The 25,361-nt window shown below is 35.1% G+C and overlaps 1 protein-coding gene across 1 annotated transcript in view; it reads right to left on the bottom strand.

Annotated features, from left to right (window-relative positions):
* Positions 1-25,361, bottom strand: part of EYS (eyes shut homolog) — a 701,217-nt gene that overhangs the window by 655,362 nt on the left and 20,494 nt on the right. Inside the window, exon 3 of the mRNA XM_058021581.1 lies at positions 539-732. Within this exon, the coding sequence (XP_057877564.1) occupies positions 539-732 (194 nt within the window). The remainder of the gene's footprint in view (positions 1-538; positions 733-25,361) is intronic.

The following is a 25,361-nucleotide window of genomic DNA, read 5'->3' as shown; positions in this document are numbered from 1 at the left end:
AGGACACATTGATAAAATGGTATGTTTCTTCATAAAGCATGTAAAGCTAGTTTGAAAATTCACATTGGAATTGCTTTGACACTTTCATGGAACAGATCCTCCTGTAAGGCATGTCAAATCATTTGGATGACAGCAAGGTGATTAGAAACAGACAATATGTCTTCACAAAGGATAAATTATGTCTGACTAATGGTGTCTTTCAATGATCTAGTAACTGCATTGATGGGTAAGGGAAGAGCAACTGATACCATTTACCTTGACTTCTGTGAGACCTCTGACATCGTCCCACACATCATCATTTCTGCTAAATTAGTGAGATGGGAGGAAAGTTGTAAATGCCCCATCCCTTGAAGTGCTCAAGGTCAGACTGCATGCAACTTCCAGCATCCTGATCTAGAGTAAGAAGTCTCTGTCCACTGCAGAGATGTTGGAAATAGATCATATTTAAAAGTTCCTTCCGGCCCAAATCATTCTATGGTGCAATGCTGTAATTCTCTGATTCTCTGTTCAAATAAGGATCTCTAACACTTATACTTACATTTGGCAAATCAATACATGTACCTCTGTTCTGGCATGGGCTTGAAGAACATTCATTGATGTCAATTTCACAGCTGTGACCAAGAAAACCAGAAGGGCAATTGCAAATATATCCAGACTGGTTATACTGGCATATACCTCCATTCAGGCATGGCTGAGAGGCACAAGGATCACCAGGTTCCTCACAAAATGGACCTAAAAGAAATAAACATAAAAAAAAGTGTTGGAGTGATGCTTGGCATGCTCTTTGTCATTACTTTTTTACTGTCGTGTTTCCATATTATTTCTCTTTGTTGCTGTTGCTGTTGTTGTTGAGGGATTGAGAGTCTTCTATTGTGTGTCTCTAATCCTTTTGACACTGTGAAGTTCCAATTACTGCCCGGGACATGTGTGAGCTATCCACCATCTACAAAGCAAAGAATTTAACATAGTCCTAAGTGCTTTGTTTGTTGGTCAATTAACAAGGTAGGAATCGCTGGGAGCAACTAATCCCATGTGTAGCAAAGGAAGGATGTGACTGGAGCCATGGTCCCGTGAGATGCTGAAAAGTCACTGAACATCTCACAGCCGTTATAATTAATGGAAGATGAATCCAGTGGATTCCCAGACCAGGAGGGTTCTTCTCATTCCTTTTTACAGATCCAGCCAGTACTGAACCTGAATGTGCTTTCAGTAAGAAAACACACAATCACACACATATACACACACTACAAATCTGCAGGCCATGAGAATCACCATGAACAGTGTCTTTTTCCTTAGATAAACATGAACAGCAGACAAATGAGCATGAGCACCAATGATGGCTCAAACTTTTTCCTTATCCCTGACTAGTTAGTATTGAAGTTCAACAATGAACATACACATTCCTTCATTTTCTAAATATAAAGCGTTATTAGTAGATGCCTCAAGAATCAGCATAGATTTTAAGTCTGTCTGATTTCCATATCCAGATCCTGAAACTCTTGCTGACTTTCTGACTCAGAGCATGGGTTGTTCCAGATCTAGATGCCATTCTAGTTTCTGGCTAGTCTAGTTCAAATATCTATCACTCCCTACTATGAGAATTGTTAACACAGAAGTAGGAAAGAAAGGAGACTGTTACTCAGTCTCTGTTGGCCTTGCAAGAATAGAATCCATAAAAATTCCCCAACTCACCTTCTTTAATTATCTTAAATTTCCATGTCTCTCACAAAATTCTCCCTTAAATGTCTGTGAAATTCAGTGCTTGCTCATGGTGGTCTGTGCAACATTTGTGAGCCACTTATCCTGTTACTTGTTGAACTCAGCAGTTTCTCATGTTATGTCCAGTAGCTTCCCATGTTCTCCTAAATTCTTTTAACCCTAGGAAAGATTTACCTGATCTTTCTGCATACTTTAACACTTATGAACTACCTAAGTATTTTTAACAATTAGCTCTTTTTAACCCTGTGACATCAAAGGTAAAGCAGAATTATAGCATCTAACAATTTATTTCCATTTACTTCTGGAAAATTATGTATCAAATATGCTTTTTACATACTTTTATTTTGGTGCACTGATTCAAACCATGTCCCTAATACATACTTGCAAATTACATCAGAAGAAATTTTTAACAATTTGCTAAAAAATTCATCAGCTTTGTAATAAATTCCTTGTGAGGCAGTAATATGTATTGATTCAATATTTTGTTAGTAATTTTATTCAAATTACTAACAAAATATTGAATCAATAGATATTAGATGTATAATTTCTAAATGGTAAACAAAATACTTTTACTCAAATAGTAAACTACAGGATAAACATAAATAATTAATTACAAACCACAAAATAGATAAGTATATGAACCTCCAATAACTGAATTATGAATAGAATAGCTATCTAAAGCAACTGAAAGTATGTGGAGCAACATTTACCAGAGGATTGAAATACCACACTCTGTCTCCATTATATACCAGAACTGCTGATGTGACATGGTCAAAACATTTCCCTTTTTTTCATTCAGTTCAGTAGAAATAGTTATTCCAATATGGCAAAATGAATTGGATCTATCTTTTATGACAGATTACTCACTTGCCTTTAGCATCAGAGGACACTCAAAGAATCTTTCAAAATTTTTTGCTATCGCTCATCACCATAGTAACCAAATTACAGTACATTGCAAATTCCAGATGTTAGGGCTTGCTAATAGAGCAAGCTAAGGAGGCTATTGCTCAGAATAAAAGGTCATTAATTGCTATTAGTGCATATATAAGAGAATATTTGCAACATTAAGTGAGGGGGATTGGTCAAATCTCTCTTATTATTCAATTTACTGTCTTGCTGTCCTGTTCCACTTCAGTGCACCATTGTACCCCAGCAGTACTCATAGATGAGGTTGTATATCAAGGCTCACCTTTTTTTTTTCCATTATTAGCCACATTTGACAATAATGGGTGCTTCTGCCCCACCCACAGTAACGATCAGAAGAAGGAAAATTAACAAAACAGTGACCCCATTTGCTCTACCCAAAGGAAAGCCAGAGAGTGAAATCTCACTAGGTGAATGGAATAATGAGGTTTTCCTGCCATTGTTTCTACCCCTGAATCCTCCATGGTTTTTTGTGCCACCATTACCAAGCATTTCTTAACCTCTTGTTAAAAAAATGGCTCTCAATGGAATTATTAGACCAAAGAAAGACTAAATGAACAAAACAGGACAGAACAATGAAGACCAGTGGGGAAAACCAGATGAAAGAGATGCCTTTGGTAATGTTATGGTCATCTGTAGCAAAACTAGGAAAACAGTATTATTCTGCTAAAAAAATGAAGTCATAACATTCTTTTAAGAGAAGATTAAAGTAGCTAGAAGAGGAAGAAAGAAAAGCCTGAGAGGGGATAGAGAAACACTGTCAATCACACCGTTAGAAATATATAAAGGAAAACTGCAGGTTTCAAGGATGGCAAAGATGAAAAGATATTTAGCTTATTACTCTTTTCTCCTTGGCATTTCCTTGCAAAGGGAGCAAATATTTTTTTTGTCAATTTGGGAAAGAACAGTGCATTTAATAGAAATACATACCAGTTATCTAACCAGATGAAGGGATATTAACTTAAATGAAGATATTAACACATGGTCTAAAACACAAGTTACATCTACCAATGTTTTTTACAAAGAATTCAGTCTTGAGCTAGAGTTTTTCCTTACTCATTGAAAATAATTAAATCTTTCACATTCCTCTACTTTATAATTTCCTGTGTTCAGCATCTTATGTGAAAAACAAGGGCAACTTTCTTCCACCTGAACACCCATGCCTAATGAGTTTGACAAATCAAGTCAATAAATGGTATTCTGGAGAATGAATGATTTGAGATTTTTATTCTATCATTCCCAAACCTGATATCACACTCAATCTATTTGCTAAATAAGATTAAAAGGTGACTTGATTACAGCTCTTGGATGGGGAAAATATTTAGCAGTAAAGGGATCATTAATTCAGAGTGTAAGAAAAGCAAATGACTGTAAAGAGAAGCAGAATGATATGATGTGAGAAAAATCTCACACATTTTTACCAGAGATCTCTTTATTTGACTACCATGAAATAATTGAATTCTAGATTTGCTGTCTTCACATCAAAGTGTTTCAAAAATACTTCTTTAGCTTCATACAAGACAGCTGTGTAGAAGAAGACATATGTAATATAATAAGCTTTGGTCATATAAGATGAATGGCATGTCCTCTTAACTTGCAAATCTGTTTATCTACTTTGGCTCAAGATGTATACAAACCCTTTCAAAAGCTGTGAAAATGAGAAATTATTTCTAAATTATTTTACTAAAATGTACACGTTTTGTCATTATCAATGGCTCTTGTTGCAACATGTTTAAATAAATACTGAAATTCATATCCATGCCAACACTTACTGACTTCTTGAATGTTGTGGTTAGAAGCACAGTAAAGAGGGAATAGGAGAAAAATATATCTTTATAATCTGATGTCTAAGCCCCAGAAAAAGGACAATGTTTAAACAATGCAGATAGGATCAGCAAATCACTCCAACTAGTATATGCATATTTGAAATTTTTGCACATCTTCTGAAGACCTGGGAATAAAATTAAAAAAAAAAAAAAAAAAGCAAGGTAAAATGTCTTAACTGCACAAATTTGATACATAACCTTCAATTTTACTTTGATATCAATAAAAACATGGTGTAGGCATAGTATGTGCCCTAGATGCTGTGCGTTTCTGTTGCCAACAATTTCAACAGAAGTAATTTTTCCCTCAGTGAGACCCAAAAAGAGACATTTGCTTAAAATACTGAAGTCCCATTAGTACTCGCTGATGAATGATCAGCTACTCAAAGCTTATTCAAAATCTCAGGAAGAGAAATGTAGAAACCATGTTCTAATGGGAGATGGTTGATTCCTGAAACTTCAGAGTGGAAAAAAATTAGTTATCAGCTTGATTGAACACCCTGATTAAAGAGAAATGTCCAAAAAATTAAAAGTATCATCAGGATGACCAGTTCACTTTTGTCTTACTATATATAATGAATTCCTGTTTGCTTTACTTCAATGAAATAAAAATTGTGGAAGATTAAAAAGCAGGAACAAATGAGTAAAGATTATCTAATGGACCAAAATGAAAGCTAATGAACTTTAGTTTAAGGAACTGAACCTTATTTCCCACATCCTCGGTTGTTTTTACACATGAAAAGAATAAAATCTTTCACCAAAATAAAACTAATGACAGAAGAACCCCTGTCACAGACATATTTTTTGAAAAATCCTTTCGTTAGGATTTTTTCTGCTAAGAAGCTGTGAGGCCTCAGAAATGAAATGTAAACAATAATTTTCTGCTGCTGTGGAATGCAACAGGTGCATCTTTGTCTGGTCTCATGTGGTTGTTTTTAATTAATGGCCAATCGCAGTCCAGCTGTCTCAGACTCTCTGATCAGTCACAAGATTTTATTGTCATTCCTTTCTATTCCTTGCTAGCCTTCTGATGAAATCCTTTCTTCTATTATTTTAGTATAGTTTAATTATATAATTTTCTTTTAATACGATATATATCATAAAATAATAAATCAGCCTTCTGAAACATGGAGTCAAGATTCTCGTCCGTTCTCTTATCCTGGGACCCCTGCAAAATACCACCACAAACCCCAGCTTGTCCTTGTTCAGTTTGACTGTATCTCACCTAGTCTTCCTCTCTATGGTTTCATTGCCATGTTACAGTGATAACCCATTTGAAGACAAAGGACATTCCTGATGCCACTGATAAACATCACTCAATTTGTTAAGATATCACATAGTGATACTTACATAAATATCTGCGTTTACTGATTAAGATAAGTAGTTTCTATTTCAATTTCAGGATTTCTGGACTTCACATTTATGGAAACATTTCTCTTCCCAAGCAGTAAAATATGTTAAGAATCATAGTAGCATACCACACTTTAATATGATATAAGTACTCTCATTTTGTTGTTCCTCTAATGTAAAGTCAATATTTTCTAGAGCAGTTTTGCATAGGACAGAGTAGACTGGTTCAGGAAAAAGCATACGTTATTGTCAATTATTTGTACTTGTCTCAGAATAGAGCAATAATATTTCAGGGTTAAGATAAAAGATTAAGTATTTCATGGAAGAGAGATTTATTTTTAGCATAATTGAAGCAAGTGAATGCCACTTAAGGCAATCAATGACCAAGATACACAATAAGCAGTAGACAGAATAAAGGCTGAGCATGACAACAAGTATGGAAATTTAATTGTTTAAACTACTATAATAATATTTTAATATGTTCAGCTTATATCTAGAATTATAGAAACCTGCACAATGTCCTTAAACATGCCACTGACACATATTATGCAAACGAACAACTAATTAGTAAACAACTCTTTTAATCTGATGACCATCAGATTTCAATTTATTCAGTTGTGAAAAGATTTCTACTATTAAATAATTCCTGTCTTTTTAGTTTCATTAAAAAAATTATTAAAATTAGTTTAGTCCAGTCCACTTCTTGTTTTCACCTTCATGAGCTTTGTCAGATATCCTTCCTTTTAAATGTAAAACTGAAAAGTATTTTTAAAATTCTTCTCTGAAGAATGATTTTATTTTTTCTGTTTAAAAATATCACTGAATCACAAGTTCTTGTCTTATACATCTGGACCCTGAAATGTATCAGTATTTCCATTACTGTACTAAAATCATTAATCTTTAAATTCTTTTAAATATAGTAATTGCATCTTCATATGCATTTCTAATCAAAACAGATGAATGATACCTTGTTTTTCATGTAGATGAAGTTTCAGTGAAGTATGAATCAAAATGAAATCTACTTTAGGTACCTTAAATCTAGGTCTTTCATGGAGTAAAAATCTCTGAAAGATTATAAGGGTTATAATCCTAATTTTAGACCAAAAAGGAAGCATCTAAGCTCACTGATGTGCTTTACAGGAAAGCTCCAATCAGCATACTTGAAATTGACATTTTAGAAGTACATGAATGAGAAGAACATTAGCTTCCATCAGAGGCAAGCCTATTAGAGAAAAAATTACAGTACTGCTGAAAAAACTCATCAAGAGTCCTTACAAACTTTCAGTTTTACCTCTTCTCTTGGCTAGCGACACTGTTCAAAAAATAGTGCAAGCTGACAGAACTGGTCAGATCCTGGGCAGATGCCACCCTGGCTGTTGCTAAGGCAGTGTGCATAGGCTGTCCTTGCTTCTGGAGGGCAAGAGCAGGGCATCACCCTAAGTGTTAGAGAACATACACCCTTCCTCACTTAAAATCACTTCCTAGTGCTTCAGTCTGTTGCAGAAAGGGGTGCTCAAAATGCTGCTAGGAGCATCAGAATAAGAGCTGTAATGTTCAGATAGACAGTTATGACGTTTGTCAAGGACACCAAAGCTGCCCAATCACCAAATGCCCAGATTTAAAATGTTCTTTGCCTTTGCAGCCAGCTGAGGGTGTTCACCGCGCAGAAGAATATCTGAGTGTGCCCATTAGCAATGAATTCACTTCTATTTCATGGGTTTTACTACAGTAAAAATGATATGATTTCTTTCCAAGCATTTTTTTGGAAACGTGGTTTCAAAAATGTAGCGATTAAACAGTGTTTTCTCTGAGGCAAGTTTCTTCAGAAAGTATTATTTCAATTCCTCAACTGCTCATCAAGTGATAAGACCTTGTCTATACTCCTTGTTTGTACTGTTCCAGATGGCTCACGGACTTCTGTTAGAAGCTCAATTTTTTTAATTCTGAAAAATTACACCTCTTAGAGATGAGATCACCTGGGATTCATGGACTTGCATTGTGAATGAGGTTTCTCAGCATAGTTTCTAAAAGAATGAATGGGAATCACACTTCTGATTAAAATCCTAAATGAAAACAGAGCAAGTAAATATGCTAAGCAGGGCAGCTTTTTTCTTCATTAAAATTGAAAAGTTGGTGTGATTCCAAAATAAAATAGGTCAATAAATAAAAATTTTAGAAAGTAGGATACATATGTCAACCATATATTTTTAAAAAATTATAGTAAAATCTGTGCTAACAGGATTACTTTGCATAATAATTAATTTTGAGTGCCTTCTTTACACACTTTTCTTTGGCAAAGTGATATAGGTAATATTTGTTGCATTATTCTTAATTCAGTTATGCAAAATGACATGCCTATCATTTTTTTGGGCAGTCAGAATTGTGATTATTTATGATTTATCTCAATGGAACCTCCCATAATCTAGTGTAAATCAGAATAATCCTGTAAAACATGTTGGGTGGATCTAGACATAAGACATCAATATATACATTAGTCAGATTTATGAAATTCCTTTCTTTCTTTCTTTAGGAGTGGAAGTCAGCAGATGAAGAGTAAAATTTAGATATTTGGATACCAAAAGCTTTAGGTTAATACCTATTGACAGACAAAAGAAGAAACTGACATGCAATTGAAAGTTCCATAAAAAGCCTTTAAAAATTGGCTGTAACATGTCCATAATATACACATCAGTATTCTGCAATCATGATTATGTCATAATAAATGTAAACCTTTTAGAATTCTAAGACTAGTCAGAGGCTTTTTTGTTGTTGATGATGATGGTGATAATTGCTTTTATCCATCCTACTGGCAGTAATATTTTCAAGAATTCCTCTGACACTAGGATAAATTAAAGATGCAAAAATGTATATATTGAGAGTGGGCAGTTCAGTTAGTTAAGTGCATCTGGGAAGAACAGATTTAAATAAATCAGCCACCAGAAAGTTGGTATTCTTTTATTTCTCTCCTAATGTACTTTTTAGAACAGATGACAGGTGATTAACTTTCTCCTGTCTCCTCAGTGTTACCACAGCCAACTGAGTGATGGCAAAAGACGTATGGGCTGAAAAATAATGCAGTTGCATGAGAATACCCAAACAATTCCCTCCATAACAAATTATATGATGTGTGGCTTGGTATCTTCTCTTGTTTGCAGTCAAAACTGTGTGAGAAGACAAAAAAAGCTTGTGTAAACATGTGCCAAGCCATGTTTATACATCACCTCTAAATAAACAATGTACAGCTATGGGCAAATGCAGCTCACAGCAATAGCATATTATACACAGCTGCAAATACTGAATTAAAAATATTGAAAAACTTTCACTACTTTCAAATGGGAATATACAGTTGTTTAAACCCTTTAATCTCCTCAAACAGCTTGAACCTTTGGAATTCACTAATTTGTATGAATTCTTATTCCCTTAACAAAATTCTTTTCAAAATCAGTTTGATGGATGTGAATAACTGAAGCTTGTGATTCATTTGTCTCCATAGTTTCACAGCTAATTATTGTTAAAGGTTATATATCTTCTTTTTATAATCTGTAGTAGTGTGGAAGCAGGTATACAATTACTCAAGAAGAAAGAAATTGACATATGGAGTAGTCTTATCAAAAGATAATTGATTTTTCAAGTCTTTGACAAAAGAGTCTATTCAAGATATATACATTTACTTTTGTTTCATCCTCAGAAATCACAAGTCTAAATGACAAGATACTTCTATTGCAGTGAAAGAGGATTTTGGCTGAGATGAATTCCTACTAAATTGCTTTACAATATTCAGAAACATGACTGAGGACCTGGGAAATGGATCTTCAGGAGATATAGCCACTTGAAATTCAATAACCAAGGTAAGGGTTGAAATGAAATGTAAATTATAGGAATATATTCTGGGAAGGTGTGCCCTTGGGCAACTGCAGCGTACAGGGATGTGTGCTAAATAAGGGAAAGTCTGGGACAGCACAGAAATGGAATATTTTGAAGAGAAGCAGGACACACCATGTGATATAGAAATTGAGACCAAAAAGAAGGATTGAATCTCAGTATTAGAGAAGCACATCACAGTAGGATTGGCTGAGTAGTTACCAATAGACCCATTTTGATACCTTTTGTATCCTAGGAGGGAGAGAAAAAAAATGTTGAGGATACATGTTTAAATAAAAATAATTTATAACCTGTATGTTGTTGGTGAGGAAAATAGGCTGTTGGTGTTTTATCTTGAGTATTTTGATACTGCTGATTTTTTTATCCCAGCTACAAAATTTTAAGCAAATCAATTGTCAAAAGGTCTCAAGAGGGTTCAGTTGGGTTAATGTCTAAAATGCAGGCTGGTAAAATGGATAAAATGTGGGGTATGTTGTCAAGTGACCACATCACATAATCTCATAATCCAGATTTATGTTCTATAATATGAATTAATTTATTGTAAATCATTATTCTTGAGAAGAAAAAAAAATCCCTAGGAGTACATATGGAAGAAAATCAGAAAAACAAAATAATTATTATTGAGATTTAACTACGTTTGTACATCTGTACATTCTATTAGAATTGTGATGAAAAAGAAAGGATCTGCTTATTGTTCAGGTTGTAATATTATTAGATACTGAGAACCAGCACAGTATAATACCGTTTGCAAGTAAACCAACCGTTGAACATTCAAAATTTCTCAGAACTGTAACTTTTAGTCTCCAGTGACCTTGGGTATATTTCCATTTGGGTGTATGTCCATTTCTTGACATCCGTCAGCATAATTTAATGGGACAAACGGGTGTGTTCAATTCCCTGCATATTGGGCTGAGCAGTGCAAGGACCTGCCAGTTCTGGAAGCACTGTAGAGGTACAATGTGCTCAGAGCTGGAATAAATTCCAAGGCACGAATGTTGAACGAGGAGTAGAGTCTGAGAGTCTCTCATAAAAAGATTAGTCATTCTCAAAAGCTGGTAATATCAACATGGGTTTATGTCTCTAACATTGTGATGCAATTTAGAGGATTGGAGGCCTGGTATTGTAAAAGAGGCCTTGAAAATTGCAGACACAGAATGCAATGTATGGCAGTACAGTACATGGAATATTTGGAGGCAAGGCGCACTCTAGGCCCTGGAGATCCCAGAGCTGTAAACAAATCACCAGTGAACAGTCAAAGAAATGCAGGCCTGGAGGTGGACAAAAATGGTCTTAGGGCAACAAAAAGAACAGTATCTAACATCCATAAACCCCACCACAGATTGCAAATTCAGGTGTAATTTGGAGCAACAGCCCAATGAAGAAAAAGAAAGGTATATAATGATGTTAGCAAACATATGCATATTATCCCGAGTGGATCCTAGAGCAAGAAAAGTAAAACAATCAGCACAAATGTCATATTCCTCCTGGTGCAGGACTACAGATGCTCACAGAAACAGCCATCATAACACACTCCTGGCGCCAGTGACAGTAAAAGGAGCAGGATAAGGGGGAGCACAGCATCTAGAATGGGGTCAGAAATTAGGAAGCATGTATGCATAAGAAGTTTACAAGTATTATTATTGACATCTTTTCTGCACAGATGAATCTTAAGATTTCAATTATACCTTAATTGTTTGGCTTTATATTTATAGCATTTTGTCCAAAATCCTGCCTTTAAATGTCAATACATAATGACAAATAATGATGTGTAGCAAGATAATGGCGGCAATATAACAAACCCAAATCTGATGGAAAGTGAAAAAAAAAAAATTAATGGAGAAGACAATGGCTGGATTAATGAGAAGACCCCTTCAGTAGTAAGTGAAAATTCTAAAGAAAACTGTGTTTCTCTCCCCATTTTGGAGATTTGTGCTCAGTAATATATAAAAAAGCAAGCTCACATGACCTAACTCAGCAATTTAAAAACTAGATATTCCCTCTAACTCCATTTTAGAACCAGCAGTTTAAACTGGACCCCTTTAGAAGATGGCTCATTCCATCCTAAAAGCATATCTAGGACTGATTGTTCATGGGATGTTTGCTTTTCTTCTAACTGAACATGGCAAACTAAACAAGTATTTCAGGTTAGATACTAAACTCTAGACATCTGATGTTTCATAACATGCAGACAAAATTTGCTAAACAAATGGATTCAAGGTAATCAGATAATAGACTTTTACAACAGATTCATCTTCAAAACCATTCCCATTCTAGCAATCTTCAAAGGCTAATTGATAAAAATAGGTTTCTTGAGTCTTTCACTTTTACTGCCAAAGTGGTAAAATGTATTTTGAAGTGATTGGCTTCTGTTTGGAAAAAGGTCCCATATCTTGGAAGAAAAACAACTACAAATATGAGATATTCCTATCTATTTAGGGATTTCATTCACACATATGCTTAGTAATAAATTAAAATGGGCAATGATTATGCAAGCTTCCATCTTCATATATGGTGTTTTTATCTGCATCTATAATTTTGATTCATTTTGAAAAATGCCTTAGATTTAAATTATCTAAGTTTGCTTTTATTTATATGAAGTTTGAACAGTGCAGCAAATAAGTTTTATTTTTTATAATAAAGGGTTTTAAGTCTATCAGCAAGAAAAAACAAAGGAATTCTCGAAGTTTTTTCTAAGGTTTGAAAACCTTTTGAAGTAGTGACTGTCATAATTCACCGGTGGTCATTATCTCCTTGTAAGATAAGTTTGGCTTTTGTCTACTTAGTAGTCTAGAAATCATGGATACCCAGCATGGAATTCCTTTTAAATGAAGATAGACATTATTTTACCTATATGTTTGAAGCAATATTGATTCTATACACTGGGCTTTATCCCTCCTGGAGATAGTGATATTGTTTGTAAAACTCTGTTTTGTTGCTAATTCCATAAAATAAGTAAATGAGTCTTACTAAATTTGAAATGTGCATAGCCATCAGATTTTCAAAGTGGAAAAAAAAGGAACTGCATGGAATATTTGATGTTTCCTAGTGTTTGAATTTCATTCATGAATTAAGTAGATTAGGTGTTGTGTTGTGTTGACCCATGGTAGGATGTCAAATAAACATTCAGCAATTTTGAAGACACATTGTGTGAAACCATCAATTTCCAGACCTTGAAATAAATCACATGATGCTATTACAGACTGTAAATCCTATGGTCCTTTGTATTTTAATTAATTATTTAAAATATTATAATGACCACCGTACTCACACAATTTTGAATTGATTGCCTGCCATGGAGATTTTCTTCCTTCAAAAATTTTTATGAAGTATTTTTAGAAAGCTCTTTGCTTGCCTTCTTGCATATGGATGTTAGAGCTACTTGCTTTCTTTGTGCTCATTCACATCAAAGAACAGAAGACTGGAGCTACCAGTGAGGTAGCTGACAACAGCCAGGAAAGGGTACATTGTTATGGATGTTGCCTCTGGGTAGGTATGGATCTGAGTGCGTTCTGAAGTATGGAAGAGGGATTTGAAGTTGAGATACTATTTAAAGTGGGAAGACAAGCCAAGTGAGGCCTTGGGAAAGTGATCTTTGATATGAGGACAAAGGTTGACTTGCTTGGAGCGCACTTGGTGGCATCACAGATCCTGCAACGCAGCGACCATAAGGGTTCAGGACCACTGCTCACTTCAGTGAACAGACTGCATTTTCTCAATAAAGTCCTCACTGTGAAAAGCCTTAATTTGTAAATGTAAAAGGTCCACTATATATTCAGTGTCTGCTATTATTAACTAAAGCTGCAAGTGTTTGCTGTGCTGCCTTTTAGAAATGTATTCCAAAAAGTATAAGTTAACTATTTACATATTTACTGAGCAAGAAAGTGGATAAGTGGATAAGACATGAGTAAATATGGCTTTGTTTCCTAGTGTTTAGAGAACTTATACAGCAGGTCTAAAATGCATAATGTTGTTAAGATTCTTGTTCCTTTCACAGTAAGGATAAGGACCTTGTCCAGAATCAAACATATCTTTTTTCCTCTGTACTAATAATTTCCATGAAAAATGAAGACATTGCAAAGCATCGTTGTACAAATCTCATGTTACACAACTCAACTGTAGATTGCTCTTAATGACACAGATTTGCCATGTGTTTAACTTTTGGGTTTATTTCTATCTAGAAACTAAAAATGGTTTGTAATATTGTTATTCACACTTAGTTTGAGATAATTTCACCACAGACATGATAGAGTGTAAGCACAGGGGCACTAAGAAGTCTTTAGTCCAACCTCATGCTGAAGCAAAACGAACTATGAAGTCAGATCAGGTTAGTCATGGGTTTATCTATCCTAGTCTTCTAAGTCATTTATAGGGAAGACTGCAATCTCTCTGGGAAACCTGTTTCAGTGTAGGATATCCCATTGCTTCCTTCCCAACTTCCCTGGGCACTTCAAACCTCCTTGCTGGTAGGGTGGTGTTTGATGCAGAAAAGGCCTTGATGCTGTGCAAGCCCTGCTCAGCAGAAACAGAAAACCCTCTGTGTTATCAGCACTGTTTTCAGCACAAATCCAAAACAAATCCACATACCAGCCACTATGAATAAAATTAACTCCAGCCCAGCCAAAACTGGTACATCTGCCCTTATGCAGAGACAGGCGCTAATGGTCCCTGCCATGGGATGAGATTTTGAGCCAGGACTCTGAAGTGTTACATTTCAAAGATAAAACTGCAAGAAATATTGAGTAATTTGTAAATGCTAATGGTAAATCCAGATGTGATGTGGAACTGCAAGTCTAACATTAAATAAGTTAATTTGGTTTTTATTTATATTACTTAATATCTTGTACTAAACCCTATATTTTGAGAATTTAAACATGTTCATCTTTCTGTGCCAATCCTGAAGAGTAAAGAAATCTGTACAAGGAATTCTAATATCCTTTCTCCATCAATGGTAATTAATCGCTACCCTGGGAAGAAAGATCAGTGTACTCAATAGAGTTGTTATCAGTCTTGCAACTTTGTGCCTAGAAATATTTCCCAAAGCACAAACTTCTGGTGACATGTCATTATGCAAGGAACTTCACTTTAATTCTTAAAGGAAGTTTGTGTGACAGGTGAAGAGAGTTCCAAGTGAAAAGGTTAAGTACTTGTCAGATCATTTTGTTACTAGGTATAAAATGTCAGTATAAGCTAATATATGTTAAAATATTTTTTAAAGTATGTGACTGAGCAGTATAAAGGAATGCCATCTGTCTTAATTTTTAACTTCTTTTTTTTTTTTTGGTCACAAAAACATTTACAAAACAGCAGAATTAAATATTTTATAATTTAGGAAAAAAACCCCAAAAATCTGGTAGCACTAGGGAATGGATGTTTCTTCCCAAGTACTTTGCTTACAGCTGCCTATTGATTTTAAAACTACTGACATTTCAGAGTAGAGGTTAAGATTAGATATTAGGATGAAATTCTTACTGTAAGGATGGTGAGGCACTGGTATGGGTTGCCCAGAGTAGCCATGATGCTCCATCCCTAGAATTTTCCTAAGCCAGGTTGGATGGGGCTTTGAACGACCTGATCTAGCAGACTGTGTCCCTGCCCATGGCACGGGTCTTGGAAATAGATGATCTTTAAAGTCCCTTCCAAAACAAACCATTCTATAACTCTATGATTCAGACTGAAAAAAACTCCAAATGCAATGTGAATTAGAGAATTCAGTCTGACTCAACATGTAGTATTGTCAGTCAGGCCTGCTGTGTTGGAGCTGCTATGTTATTTTTCATTGCATGAGTTTTTAAAAATGAACTGAGAACTGTTAAAATTAGCTAAATTAATTTTTTAGCTATTTAAGTGCTACATGATAGTGTCACTGTATCTCATGCCACAGGACTAGAGCTACATCTCCAAAGATCCTGCTCTTGAAAATGGAACCAAAAAGAAAGAAAGTTTCTAAATACTGCATATTGTCTCACTTGTTATTTAACAACTAATGTTATCTTTTTCTTGGGGTTTAGGCTAAGGATGATCTGGGATATCAATTATTATGGATATAAAACAAAGAACTAAAGAAAGTAACAAAATGGCATAGGGAACTCAAAGCTTGATATGATGTAGACCTCTGGATTACAACTGTGATATTTATAGAAGGCATTTCTTCCTCCTGTGTCTCAAGTCTAGAGTTTATGTGTGTATTTTGTTGTTGCTGTTTGTTTGTTATTTTACATTACTATTTTTATTTTAAATACATTTTTATAATCACAGGCCACTTTGTTTTCCCAGACTGCCTTATCCCTCAGGCATGAAGGGTTATTGTTTGCCTGACAAAGACTGAAGGATGGAAGCGTGCTCTCCTCCTCAGGGGCCGTCTCCAGAGATGGAGCTGGGGCAGGGGAGGCAGCAGTTATGAATCTTAGCTCAGGTCAAGGTGAGTCTGCACTGCTGGGTCAGTACAGAGCCTGAAGCCTTCTACAGTAAATGGTAAAAATCATGTATTCACTGCACTACAAGCTTTACAGTGTTTCACAGGTGGAAGAAGCTGCCAGCCAGCTAATCAGTAGTGTATTTACCCTCTAACTGGCAAGACAAAAAGGTAATCTGGTGTAAATACACTGAAGAATTTATGGTATCCTCTTTAGAAAGCACTTCAGATTATCCATCAACCTATTGTCTTGTTATCCAAAACTGTATCTTCTTGATTTTATTCATTCTGCTATGGAAAAAGGTTCAGTTGCCATTTTATGCAGAACACTGATTTACAAGATAAAGACTTGTAAGTTTCATCCATCCTCAAAACCCACATGATCCAATAAGCCAAAAAGCTGGGGGGGACATCATTCTGACATATTTTCAAATTTGTCATTTGTTCTGTCTTCATGTCCTTGGTTTTTTTGCTCATTTATAAATATATTCTGTTTATTTTTAATTCTCTTTTTTTTTTCTAGGATAGAGTTATTTTCCTTCATAATTATATGTATGAGGCTGTGCTAAGAATTTGTGCTAAAAACAGTGTTGATAACACATGAGCGTTATAGGCACTGTAAGCAGTACTCACAGTGTCAAGGCCTTTTCAGGCTGTGCAGGGAAATTGTGGCTATCCCAGTCCTGGAAGTGTTCAAAGCCAGGTTGGACGGGGTTTTGAGCAACCTGGTCTAGTGGGAATTTTCCCTTCCCATGGCAGGAGGGTTGGAACTAGATGATCTCTGAAGTCTCTTCCAACCCAAACCATTCTATGATTCTATGATTCTGTGATTCACACAGTGCCCCACAGCTGAAGGGGTAATAATTAGCATTGACTCCATGATTCTCAGAAGGCTGATCAATCACTTTATTATACTATACTTATTAAGAAACCCATTGCCCTTACCGACAGTCACAATACTCAATTGATCCTTCAAACTAAACACCATCACCATTGGCCAATTAAGAAATCACCCTTTTGTAAACAAATCTCCATAACACACTCCACTTGTTGTTCACAACAACAAGTGCAGCAGGTGAAGATAAGAATTGTTTCTCATTCTTTTTTCTGATCTTCTCACAGCTTTTCCCCAGGATAATGCTGGGAAAGTTCAGTGCTGCTCTCTGTTGTGGCCTGAGAGCTGCTACCACAGCCCAGCATTGGATGTGCATTAGAAGTTGGGAGGGGACAGAGGGGACAGCTGACCCCAACCCACCCAAGGGATATCCCAGATTATCTGACACTGTACTCAGCAAGAACAACTAAGGGGAAGAAGGTACTAGCGGAGGGACATTTCTACTTTCTGCATTTGTTGTCCCAAGTAGCTGTAACATATGATGCAGGCCTGCTTTCCTCAAAACAGCAGAACATCTGTCCCCTGATGGCCACTAGTGAATGAATTACTTGTTTTGCTTTTCCTGTGTGCATGGCTTTTTTCTTCTCCTACCGAACTGTCTTTATCTAATCCCATGAGATTTTTCACTTTTACCCTTTCAATTCTTTCCTTCCTTTCCACTTGGATGCCCTGTTTCTGGGTTTGATTTCTTAGCAAACAGTTCAGTCGTCCTAGCTCCTAGAAATTCCCTCCAACACCACTGACTCATGTCTATCTGATGCTTACTCCTCTCCAGTAGTATTTTTCATTAGCTGCTGTACATCACCTTTTTCTCCTCTTTGCTACACTGCCATGTTAAGGCTTCTACCCCATGTCTGCTCATGTTTTACTCTTGAAGAAACAATCTTTAGTCTTATTTTTTGATAAAAGGGCATGTTAACTGAGATTGAAAAACAAGAGTAATTATTTGTTACCCGCATTTTTAAAGTGTCCTGGTGGATGAGTACCACTATTACATAGTACTCATTTTATTATTTTAAAATGATGCTGCTGGTGTCAATAACTCTGACTCATTTATAGTCCACTCTCCAGCCTGGCCTGTGACTGCCCTGTTGCATAGTATCATTTAAAAAATTTGAATATTTGAATAATTGAGTGCTACAAAAAATTAAGAAGCTACTGCTGATCTTGCATTTCTCAAAACTTGAGATATATTTACAATTAATATTATTTCTATAAATAAACCCATGGAAGATGGTTTTTTAAAGAATATTCTTCTTGTCTCTCTAAATCTCTTATTCTCAGAACAGAGGTGTGTGGACATTTGTGTAGGGGCTTATTTTAGGAGATTCTCTTAAGCAGCAATGTAAAAGTGCTGTAGTTATTGATGCAGTACCACAATCAAATATACAAACAGTGAAAACTATTTATGCATTTACAGGTATTGATTATGGGCTTATACTTATGAACATTGAATAAATTGTGATTGTTTTGACTAGGTAGACAACATACTGAAGCATTTAGAATGTTAATACATGTGATAGGTTTTGGTGTTTGGGCTCAAGGTTCAAAGTTACAGTTGCTTTTTTGTGATCATGATCAGTGTGCTGGAAGGCTTTTAAGGGATTTACATGCTCAGAACACTGTCCTATTATGTGTATAAATCATTATGAAGAAAAATTAAAACAATAACTGAATTCTTGGAAATGTGTCAAAATTTCCAGGGTCTTTTTCTCCCTGAAGAGTGATAAAAGATCTGTATTAATGGCTTGTTCAGAACTAGTGGAATTATTTTGAAGCATAAACTAAATAATCAATCAACTATCATTATCTGCCCTGCTTTGAACTTTGTCCATTTTGCAGGCAAGACCATCAGTGTCCAGCATGGATTCCAAATGAACCATGGGTTAAAAGCCATTTGCAAACTATTAAAAATTCTTTCTTTGGAGCTCCTGACATAAACTACTGTCCAGAAATAAAATGTATAATCATGAATATGTAGACCAATAATTTGTCCACATATTAATCGCCAAAGCATTCAAATCTAAATTGAAATAGCATGGTAAAAGACCTAAATGTATTACAGTCTTTAATTACATAATGTTTCTTGACACCATATATTTCTAGAAAAAATAAATGTAGTTCCTTTCATTTGTAGAAATATTGGTCTTTCTAGTTGTATATGCAATTAGCTTTTTGAACACATAAACTTCAACCAGTCCTGTTCTTTTGAAAGGATATAAAAAGATTTTTTTTTTTATAATGACAGACTGCCTGATATAAAAAGATAAGTGGCTTTGCTTTCAAAAGACACAATTCTATATTTTCATGACCTTGATTCATTACTATATGGACAAAGTTAAAGAAAAGATAGTGCTGAAAGGTGTACTATCTGTTAACTTCAGAGTGATTAATGACAAGACAAGTTATCAGGTATCTCAGAGCTGAGAACCCATTAGCTTGGGAGAAAGCTGTAAAGCCAGGGGGAAGAAATAAGTCATAGTAATAAAATGAGATGAAGAAGGAATGTGGTTCTCTTGACTATAGTTTGATATGCTCTTGTAGCCATACTTAGTGCCAAAAGGAAATTCAAATTATTTCTCATGTTCAATCTGGCTTTTAATTCAAACAAACTACCACAAGTTGATCAGTAAGCAGTAAGTGCTTAAGTAAGAGAAAAATAACAGGTGCCAGCAGCAAACCAAAGAAATTATTCTCTGGAGTCAATTCATAAAACCAACAAGAAATGTTCAAATATAGGAAAAATTATTATTTAGTAAATTTTCCCAGTAACATAATTACAAAAAGAAACCTGGATGGTATCAAATAGAATTGCAAGCGTACAATATAATTTAAATCAATAAACCATGTACATAATTTCTTTTTCTTCAGACTCTAGAGTTCTTCGGTCTACTCAATGTACTGCCTTACAACTATTAGAAATTTGCCTTTTGCAAGTATATCCCCTGAAGAAAAGGAAAATACTTAAAATGAATTAATCTCAAGAGGAATTGTATGACATTTGCTTTACATTTTTAACTTCTTTGTATTTGCAATGATCTCCATAATTAAAAAAAAAAAAATCCATACAGCACATAGTTTCTCTACAGGAATGAACTGTAGTATGAACTCCATGTATGAATTCTTGTGCTAATAGGCACCCTCTGAAGTTTCTGTATTATAAAATAGTTTAACACAGTTATAAAGGCTTTCTGTGCTTTGAATAAAAATGGTTTCAGGAACAATTCTGGTTATGTTTTCTTTTTATAAAACAATAGCGACAAAAAACCCACTGATATAAGCAAAACATGCTTTAGTTGTCAAGTGTTGATAAAATGGTGCCTACTAAGTGATATCCTACGAAATTAATTGAGTAAAGACTACCTGCTGGCTTTAAAGGGCAATAATAACAGTAAGAAACTGTGAAACTGCAGCTTTTTGTACTGAACACTTATTAAGCTCTTTATTCCTGCAGTGAAATAGATTTCTTTTGGACAAATCAAGTGAAGAGTGCATGCCTGTGCTCTCCATCAACTTGCAGTCATGGAAACCTAAGGGTGCAGTGATCAGGTCTTGCACGTGCAGGTCAAGGCAGTGACAAGTCTAAGCAGAAAAAGCTGTGAGTATGGAGAGGAAGCAGGCATTGCACCCTAGAGCTCATGAAACCTTCTAGATTGGTGACAGGACTTTGGAAAATAAGTTATCTCTATCCCAATTGTGATAAAATACCCTCAGAACAAATACCATCTAATCATCAAGGCATCCACACTCTATAATGATTTTGATATTTTATAATTATTTAACATACAGTTGATATATTTAGGCTCAAGCCTATCCAGTTTGATGTGTTTGCTGCCTATCTTCAGTGATGTAACTGAGATAATGGAATTAAATGAGATTTATTCACTTCTAATTAAAGTAAGATACTCCAAGGACATCAGCTTATTTATTTGTGGACACACTACATACACACATGCTACATACCCAAACTCAGTGAAGATACAAGAAATAGGAGGCTCTCTGAACTACCCCAGAAGTTTGACAGGCTATAAATGATGAGAGAAAGTCATATCATCAGCCAGAAAGAATTCACTCCGTGAAAAACAACAGTTTTGGGAAATCATATTTAATTTTATCCAAGTAAAGCTATGCCCACTTATTGTGGGGAAGATCATATTAATTTCACAAAAACTTACTGCACAATGCATGTATCTCTAGGTCATTACATTTTGCCTTGATGTTAAAATGTATGTATTCAGGGTTATCTTTATTTAGAAACACAGAGTGATCTAATACTATTGGTAGATTTAACACATCTGTGAGGAATTCAATTGTTTTAAAAGGACAATGATTAATAATTGTGTATAATTAAATCCAGTTTAATTTGTGCCAAGTAATGAATCACAAAGGAAAAAAAAAACTACATTGAAGGCATGAGTACACAGTGAGTAGATGTGGTTTGACTATTTTTGTTTTTATTCATAAAATTACATAAACGTTTAAGCCTTTTGCTCCTTTTGTCCAATAAATCCATGGTTATCTTGGAGCTGCAATTCAGTACATTCAAAATGCATTTCTTGCATTTCAAAATATGTATTCATTTACAGAATGCTGTTTGACTTGAGGTTATCAATTTTTTGTAAATGATCACTGAACTAAATCCATATAATTATGTCGGTCACACTGGAAAATGAGTCTGACACAAATGAGAGTCTGTAATTACAAATTGTTGAAATTTGTTGGGGACAGCTTTTGCTGTGGATGGGTTTCAAAATACTATAGAAAAATAGGATGTAATCCAGTGAAATGTGGAGAGTACAATTAGATAAGAATACTTGTGGAGAGTTTTGTCAAAGAGTGGCTTGAGGAGAGAGGACACAGCCGAATTGATTTGGTAGAGATGTCCTAACTAGGGCAGAGGCTTTTTGCAGGCAGGGTGTCTGTTGAGAAAGCAGCAGGCTAAAGAATGGAAAAGTACAAGACAGTGGTTAATTCCAAATCTTGCACCTGCAAAGATAACGTGTCCTTGGGCCTAGCGGAGGATGATAGAGAAATGGACAGCGAGGTGTGAGAAGTAGAGAACGTAGGCCCAAAGGAATGTGGATGAGTTAATGGTATAGTTTAACCAATAGATTGCTTGGCTTAGAGAATATTCATGAGCTTATTATTTGCTGTATAAGTGTTAGATACTTTCTTTAATAAACCGGACCTGTGATGAACCACCTGGTGTCCTGGTCTCCTTCCACAGCAAATACTCATATATTCATCTATGCAATAACTGAATAAACAGTATTTGGAAATTAGTTCTATGCATTTAGAGCTTAACAAGCAAAAATGTAAATCAGTAATTTTTTGTCACTCAAAAAAAAAAAAAAAGTTTAAATCAAAATACTTTCCTTATAAATAAATATATATTTTCTGTAAATTGTGAAATGCGTTCTCCTCTACTTTTTTTTTCTTTAGGCATAGACACTAATTTGATGCCATCAAATCATAGACTGGTTTGGGTTGGAAGGGACTTTTAAATGTCCTCTTGACAAACCATCCCTGAAAAGAGCTGGAACACTTTAAATGAGATCAGGTTGTTCAGAGCCCTGTCCAACCTGGCCTTGAATGTTTCTCCCATCCAGCACCTACCACCTGAATAGATAAGTAAAAGCCACAGATAGGAAAATTGAAATGGGAATATACAATTTTTTCTTACTATGATCACATAATTTTCCATGTATTTTCTACACTCTTCCTTTTGTTCTTGACTATATTAAGTCAAGCAGTGCAGAAAAGTAGAAAAAGTAACATGCCAATGCTGTAGGTAGAGTTTAAAGTATTTGGCCACCTTAACTGGAAGGCTTTGGGTTGCCAAACTGGAGGAAGAAAACAAACAGTACGTGATTACTGAGAAATCCTTTTTGTACCTAAGGCACTGATAGGCCAGCTACAGGTTACAGAGATTACAGCTGGTTATTTCACTGCTGTTAAAGGTAATATACTCACTATGAGGAAAGAAAAAAGGAGGTCAGAAAGCTTTATAGGGTCACAAAGTTGATAGCATGAAATGGCAAACCTTGAGTTCTTATTTAAAAAAGGACCTAGATAAGCATAGCTCTAGGACAGAAAATAAAAATAGTATACTACTGAGTTTCAGAACACCGGTCATCATTACTGTAGTATTTTAATCAGCTGAGAAGGAAAAAAATATACCTTCATACAAAGTCTAGGCATAGCAGTTTCCTAGCTAGATCATTCAGAGGTAGTGTAGAAGTTGCAGACGTCAGAATTAGCTGCGTAACATGAAGTTTGAGTGCACATATTAACCTATAGGTTTCTACATGTCACAGGATGCCTGACAATTATGGCTTAAATACCAATCATAACATATTTAAGTGATCAGATTCAATTAATCAGAAGAGCAGAGAATAGGAAATTAATGGAAGTCATTCTTAATATTTAGCTTTTTAAAAGATCAAATGGAAAACATCAAGTTATCAAGCTATTTGCAAATACCTGGAAGACAATAAAGATACCAAACAATGCAAAAATAGACAACGCAAGTTGTAAGCTACAAGTCTTGTCAAACCAGTCTATGTATAAGGAAAACAACAAGTGTGTTAATGACATCTATATCACATTTATTGTTATATGGAATTTGACATTGCTTTTCATAAATAGTTGAAGAAAATATATTCTAGTTGTATCTCAGATTACTTGTTCAGTTGAAAAAAAATCAATGTAAAATAGAAAGGGAATCATTACAGAAACTCCTGCTTAAAAGAAGAAGCAGCATCAAAATTTAAATGAGCAGGTTTCACAAAGACAGTTTGAATAAACTTTAGTTCAATTTAAGGGAAAACAAGTAGTCTTGTAATAATGTGATGGCAGCTTCCAAATACAAGAAAGATTTAATGATTTTCCCTCCAAGAAAATCCTGTAATAGCATGAATGACCAAAATAGAGTAACGCAATCCATAGACTGAGTCAGCATGGAGGTCTGCATGATGTGTTGAGGACTGTTCAATACTACACAATTTGGAATTACCAGAATCTATACAGATAAGATTGTGTGTATAATTTTAATTTTTTTTACTAATATTATAATTTTGCTAGCCATTATAGATATACCTTTAAATGATCATTTAGCATAAGGCTTTACAGAGCCTGAGTGCCATTCTTCTTGGGGTCCTAACAGACTAGCACCTACTAGCAAATATTTTCATGCTAGGAAGTGCTATCAAAAAAAAAAGTGAAGGACAATTACTAGAAATCACGTGCTGGTTATCTTGTTGCAGCCTAATAAAAGAAAGTATTTTTTTCATATAGGGAATGTTATGGGTATCCAGCAGTGGAGAAGAGGGATGAAGTAGATAACACTGGTATTCATTTAATTTAACATTTCTTTGAGTACTTTTTCAGTCTGCATAGAAGTCAGGCAGCATACACTACTTCAGAGGATGCTCTTTGCTTTGTCAAAGGCAAATGTGAGACGTGCTTGAATTCTTTAAAAAATAATTTCATCAGAACACTCTTAAAGTATAAATGTAAAACAGAGCTAGAGTAAAATGTAAAAACTGGCAAATAAACAAGCTGCTTACCATAAATGCTAAAATGTTTTAAAATGCTAATGAAGGAAAGTGTAAATGTCAACAAAATGCAAAATGGTATCACATCAAACATCTTTCAGTGGCTTTATATATGTCCCTGTGATGGTGCTATTGCACAACAGTTTAATGGAGATGATCAAATTCAGTCAACTGATGGAAAAGAAATCCTAAATCCTGGTGCAAGGAGAACAATTCAGGACCATTAAATCATTCATCTATCATTTCAGACAGAACGCTAAATGAAACTTAAGCTACCCATCAAGAAGCAGATAGCAGCAGTACCACCTTTGTGATATGCTTAAAACTACGTAACAGCTGCAATAGAGTCATTCAACAGAAACTTGCAGTGTTCCCACCAAAATACAGAAATATAGGAGACATTACTGACTCAGAAAGACTGTGCTTCTGACAAAGTTCATATAAAGAACATTTTTTCACTTGAAAGATAATGTTCATCTCTTCAAATAGAAAAATGACTCCTCAGGCATGATAATGACCATACTAATTCTCCCAGTGATAAAAATATTATTAGGAGAATTATGCTTGACAGTGCTGATCCTAATAAATTTCTAGCTACTCTGTTCAGTTTCTGATTTTACTGGTTTTGGCTGGGATCAAGCCAATTTTATTCATAGTAGTTAGTGTGGTGCTGTGTTTTAGATTTGTGATAAAAACTGTTCTGGCATGTTTTAGTTATTGCTGACCAGTGCTTACACACATCATCAGGGGCCTTTTCTGCTCCTTGCCCCACACTAACAATGTTCAGACTGGGGATGCAA

The sequence above is a fragment of the Melospiza georgiana genome, chromosome 3 (genome assembly GCF_028018845.1).
Source record: "Melospiza georgiana isolate bMelGeo1 chromosome 3, bMelGeo1.pri, whole genome shotgun sequence".
Taxonomy (NCBI): domain Eukaryota; kingdom Metazoa; phylum Chordata; class Aves; order Passeriformes; family Passerellidae; genus Melospiza; species Melospiza georgiana.
The sequence above is the reverse complement of the archived record's forward strand: the minus strand, read 5'-3'. Positions and strand labels throughout refer to the sequence as shown.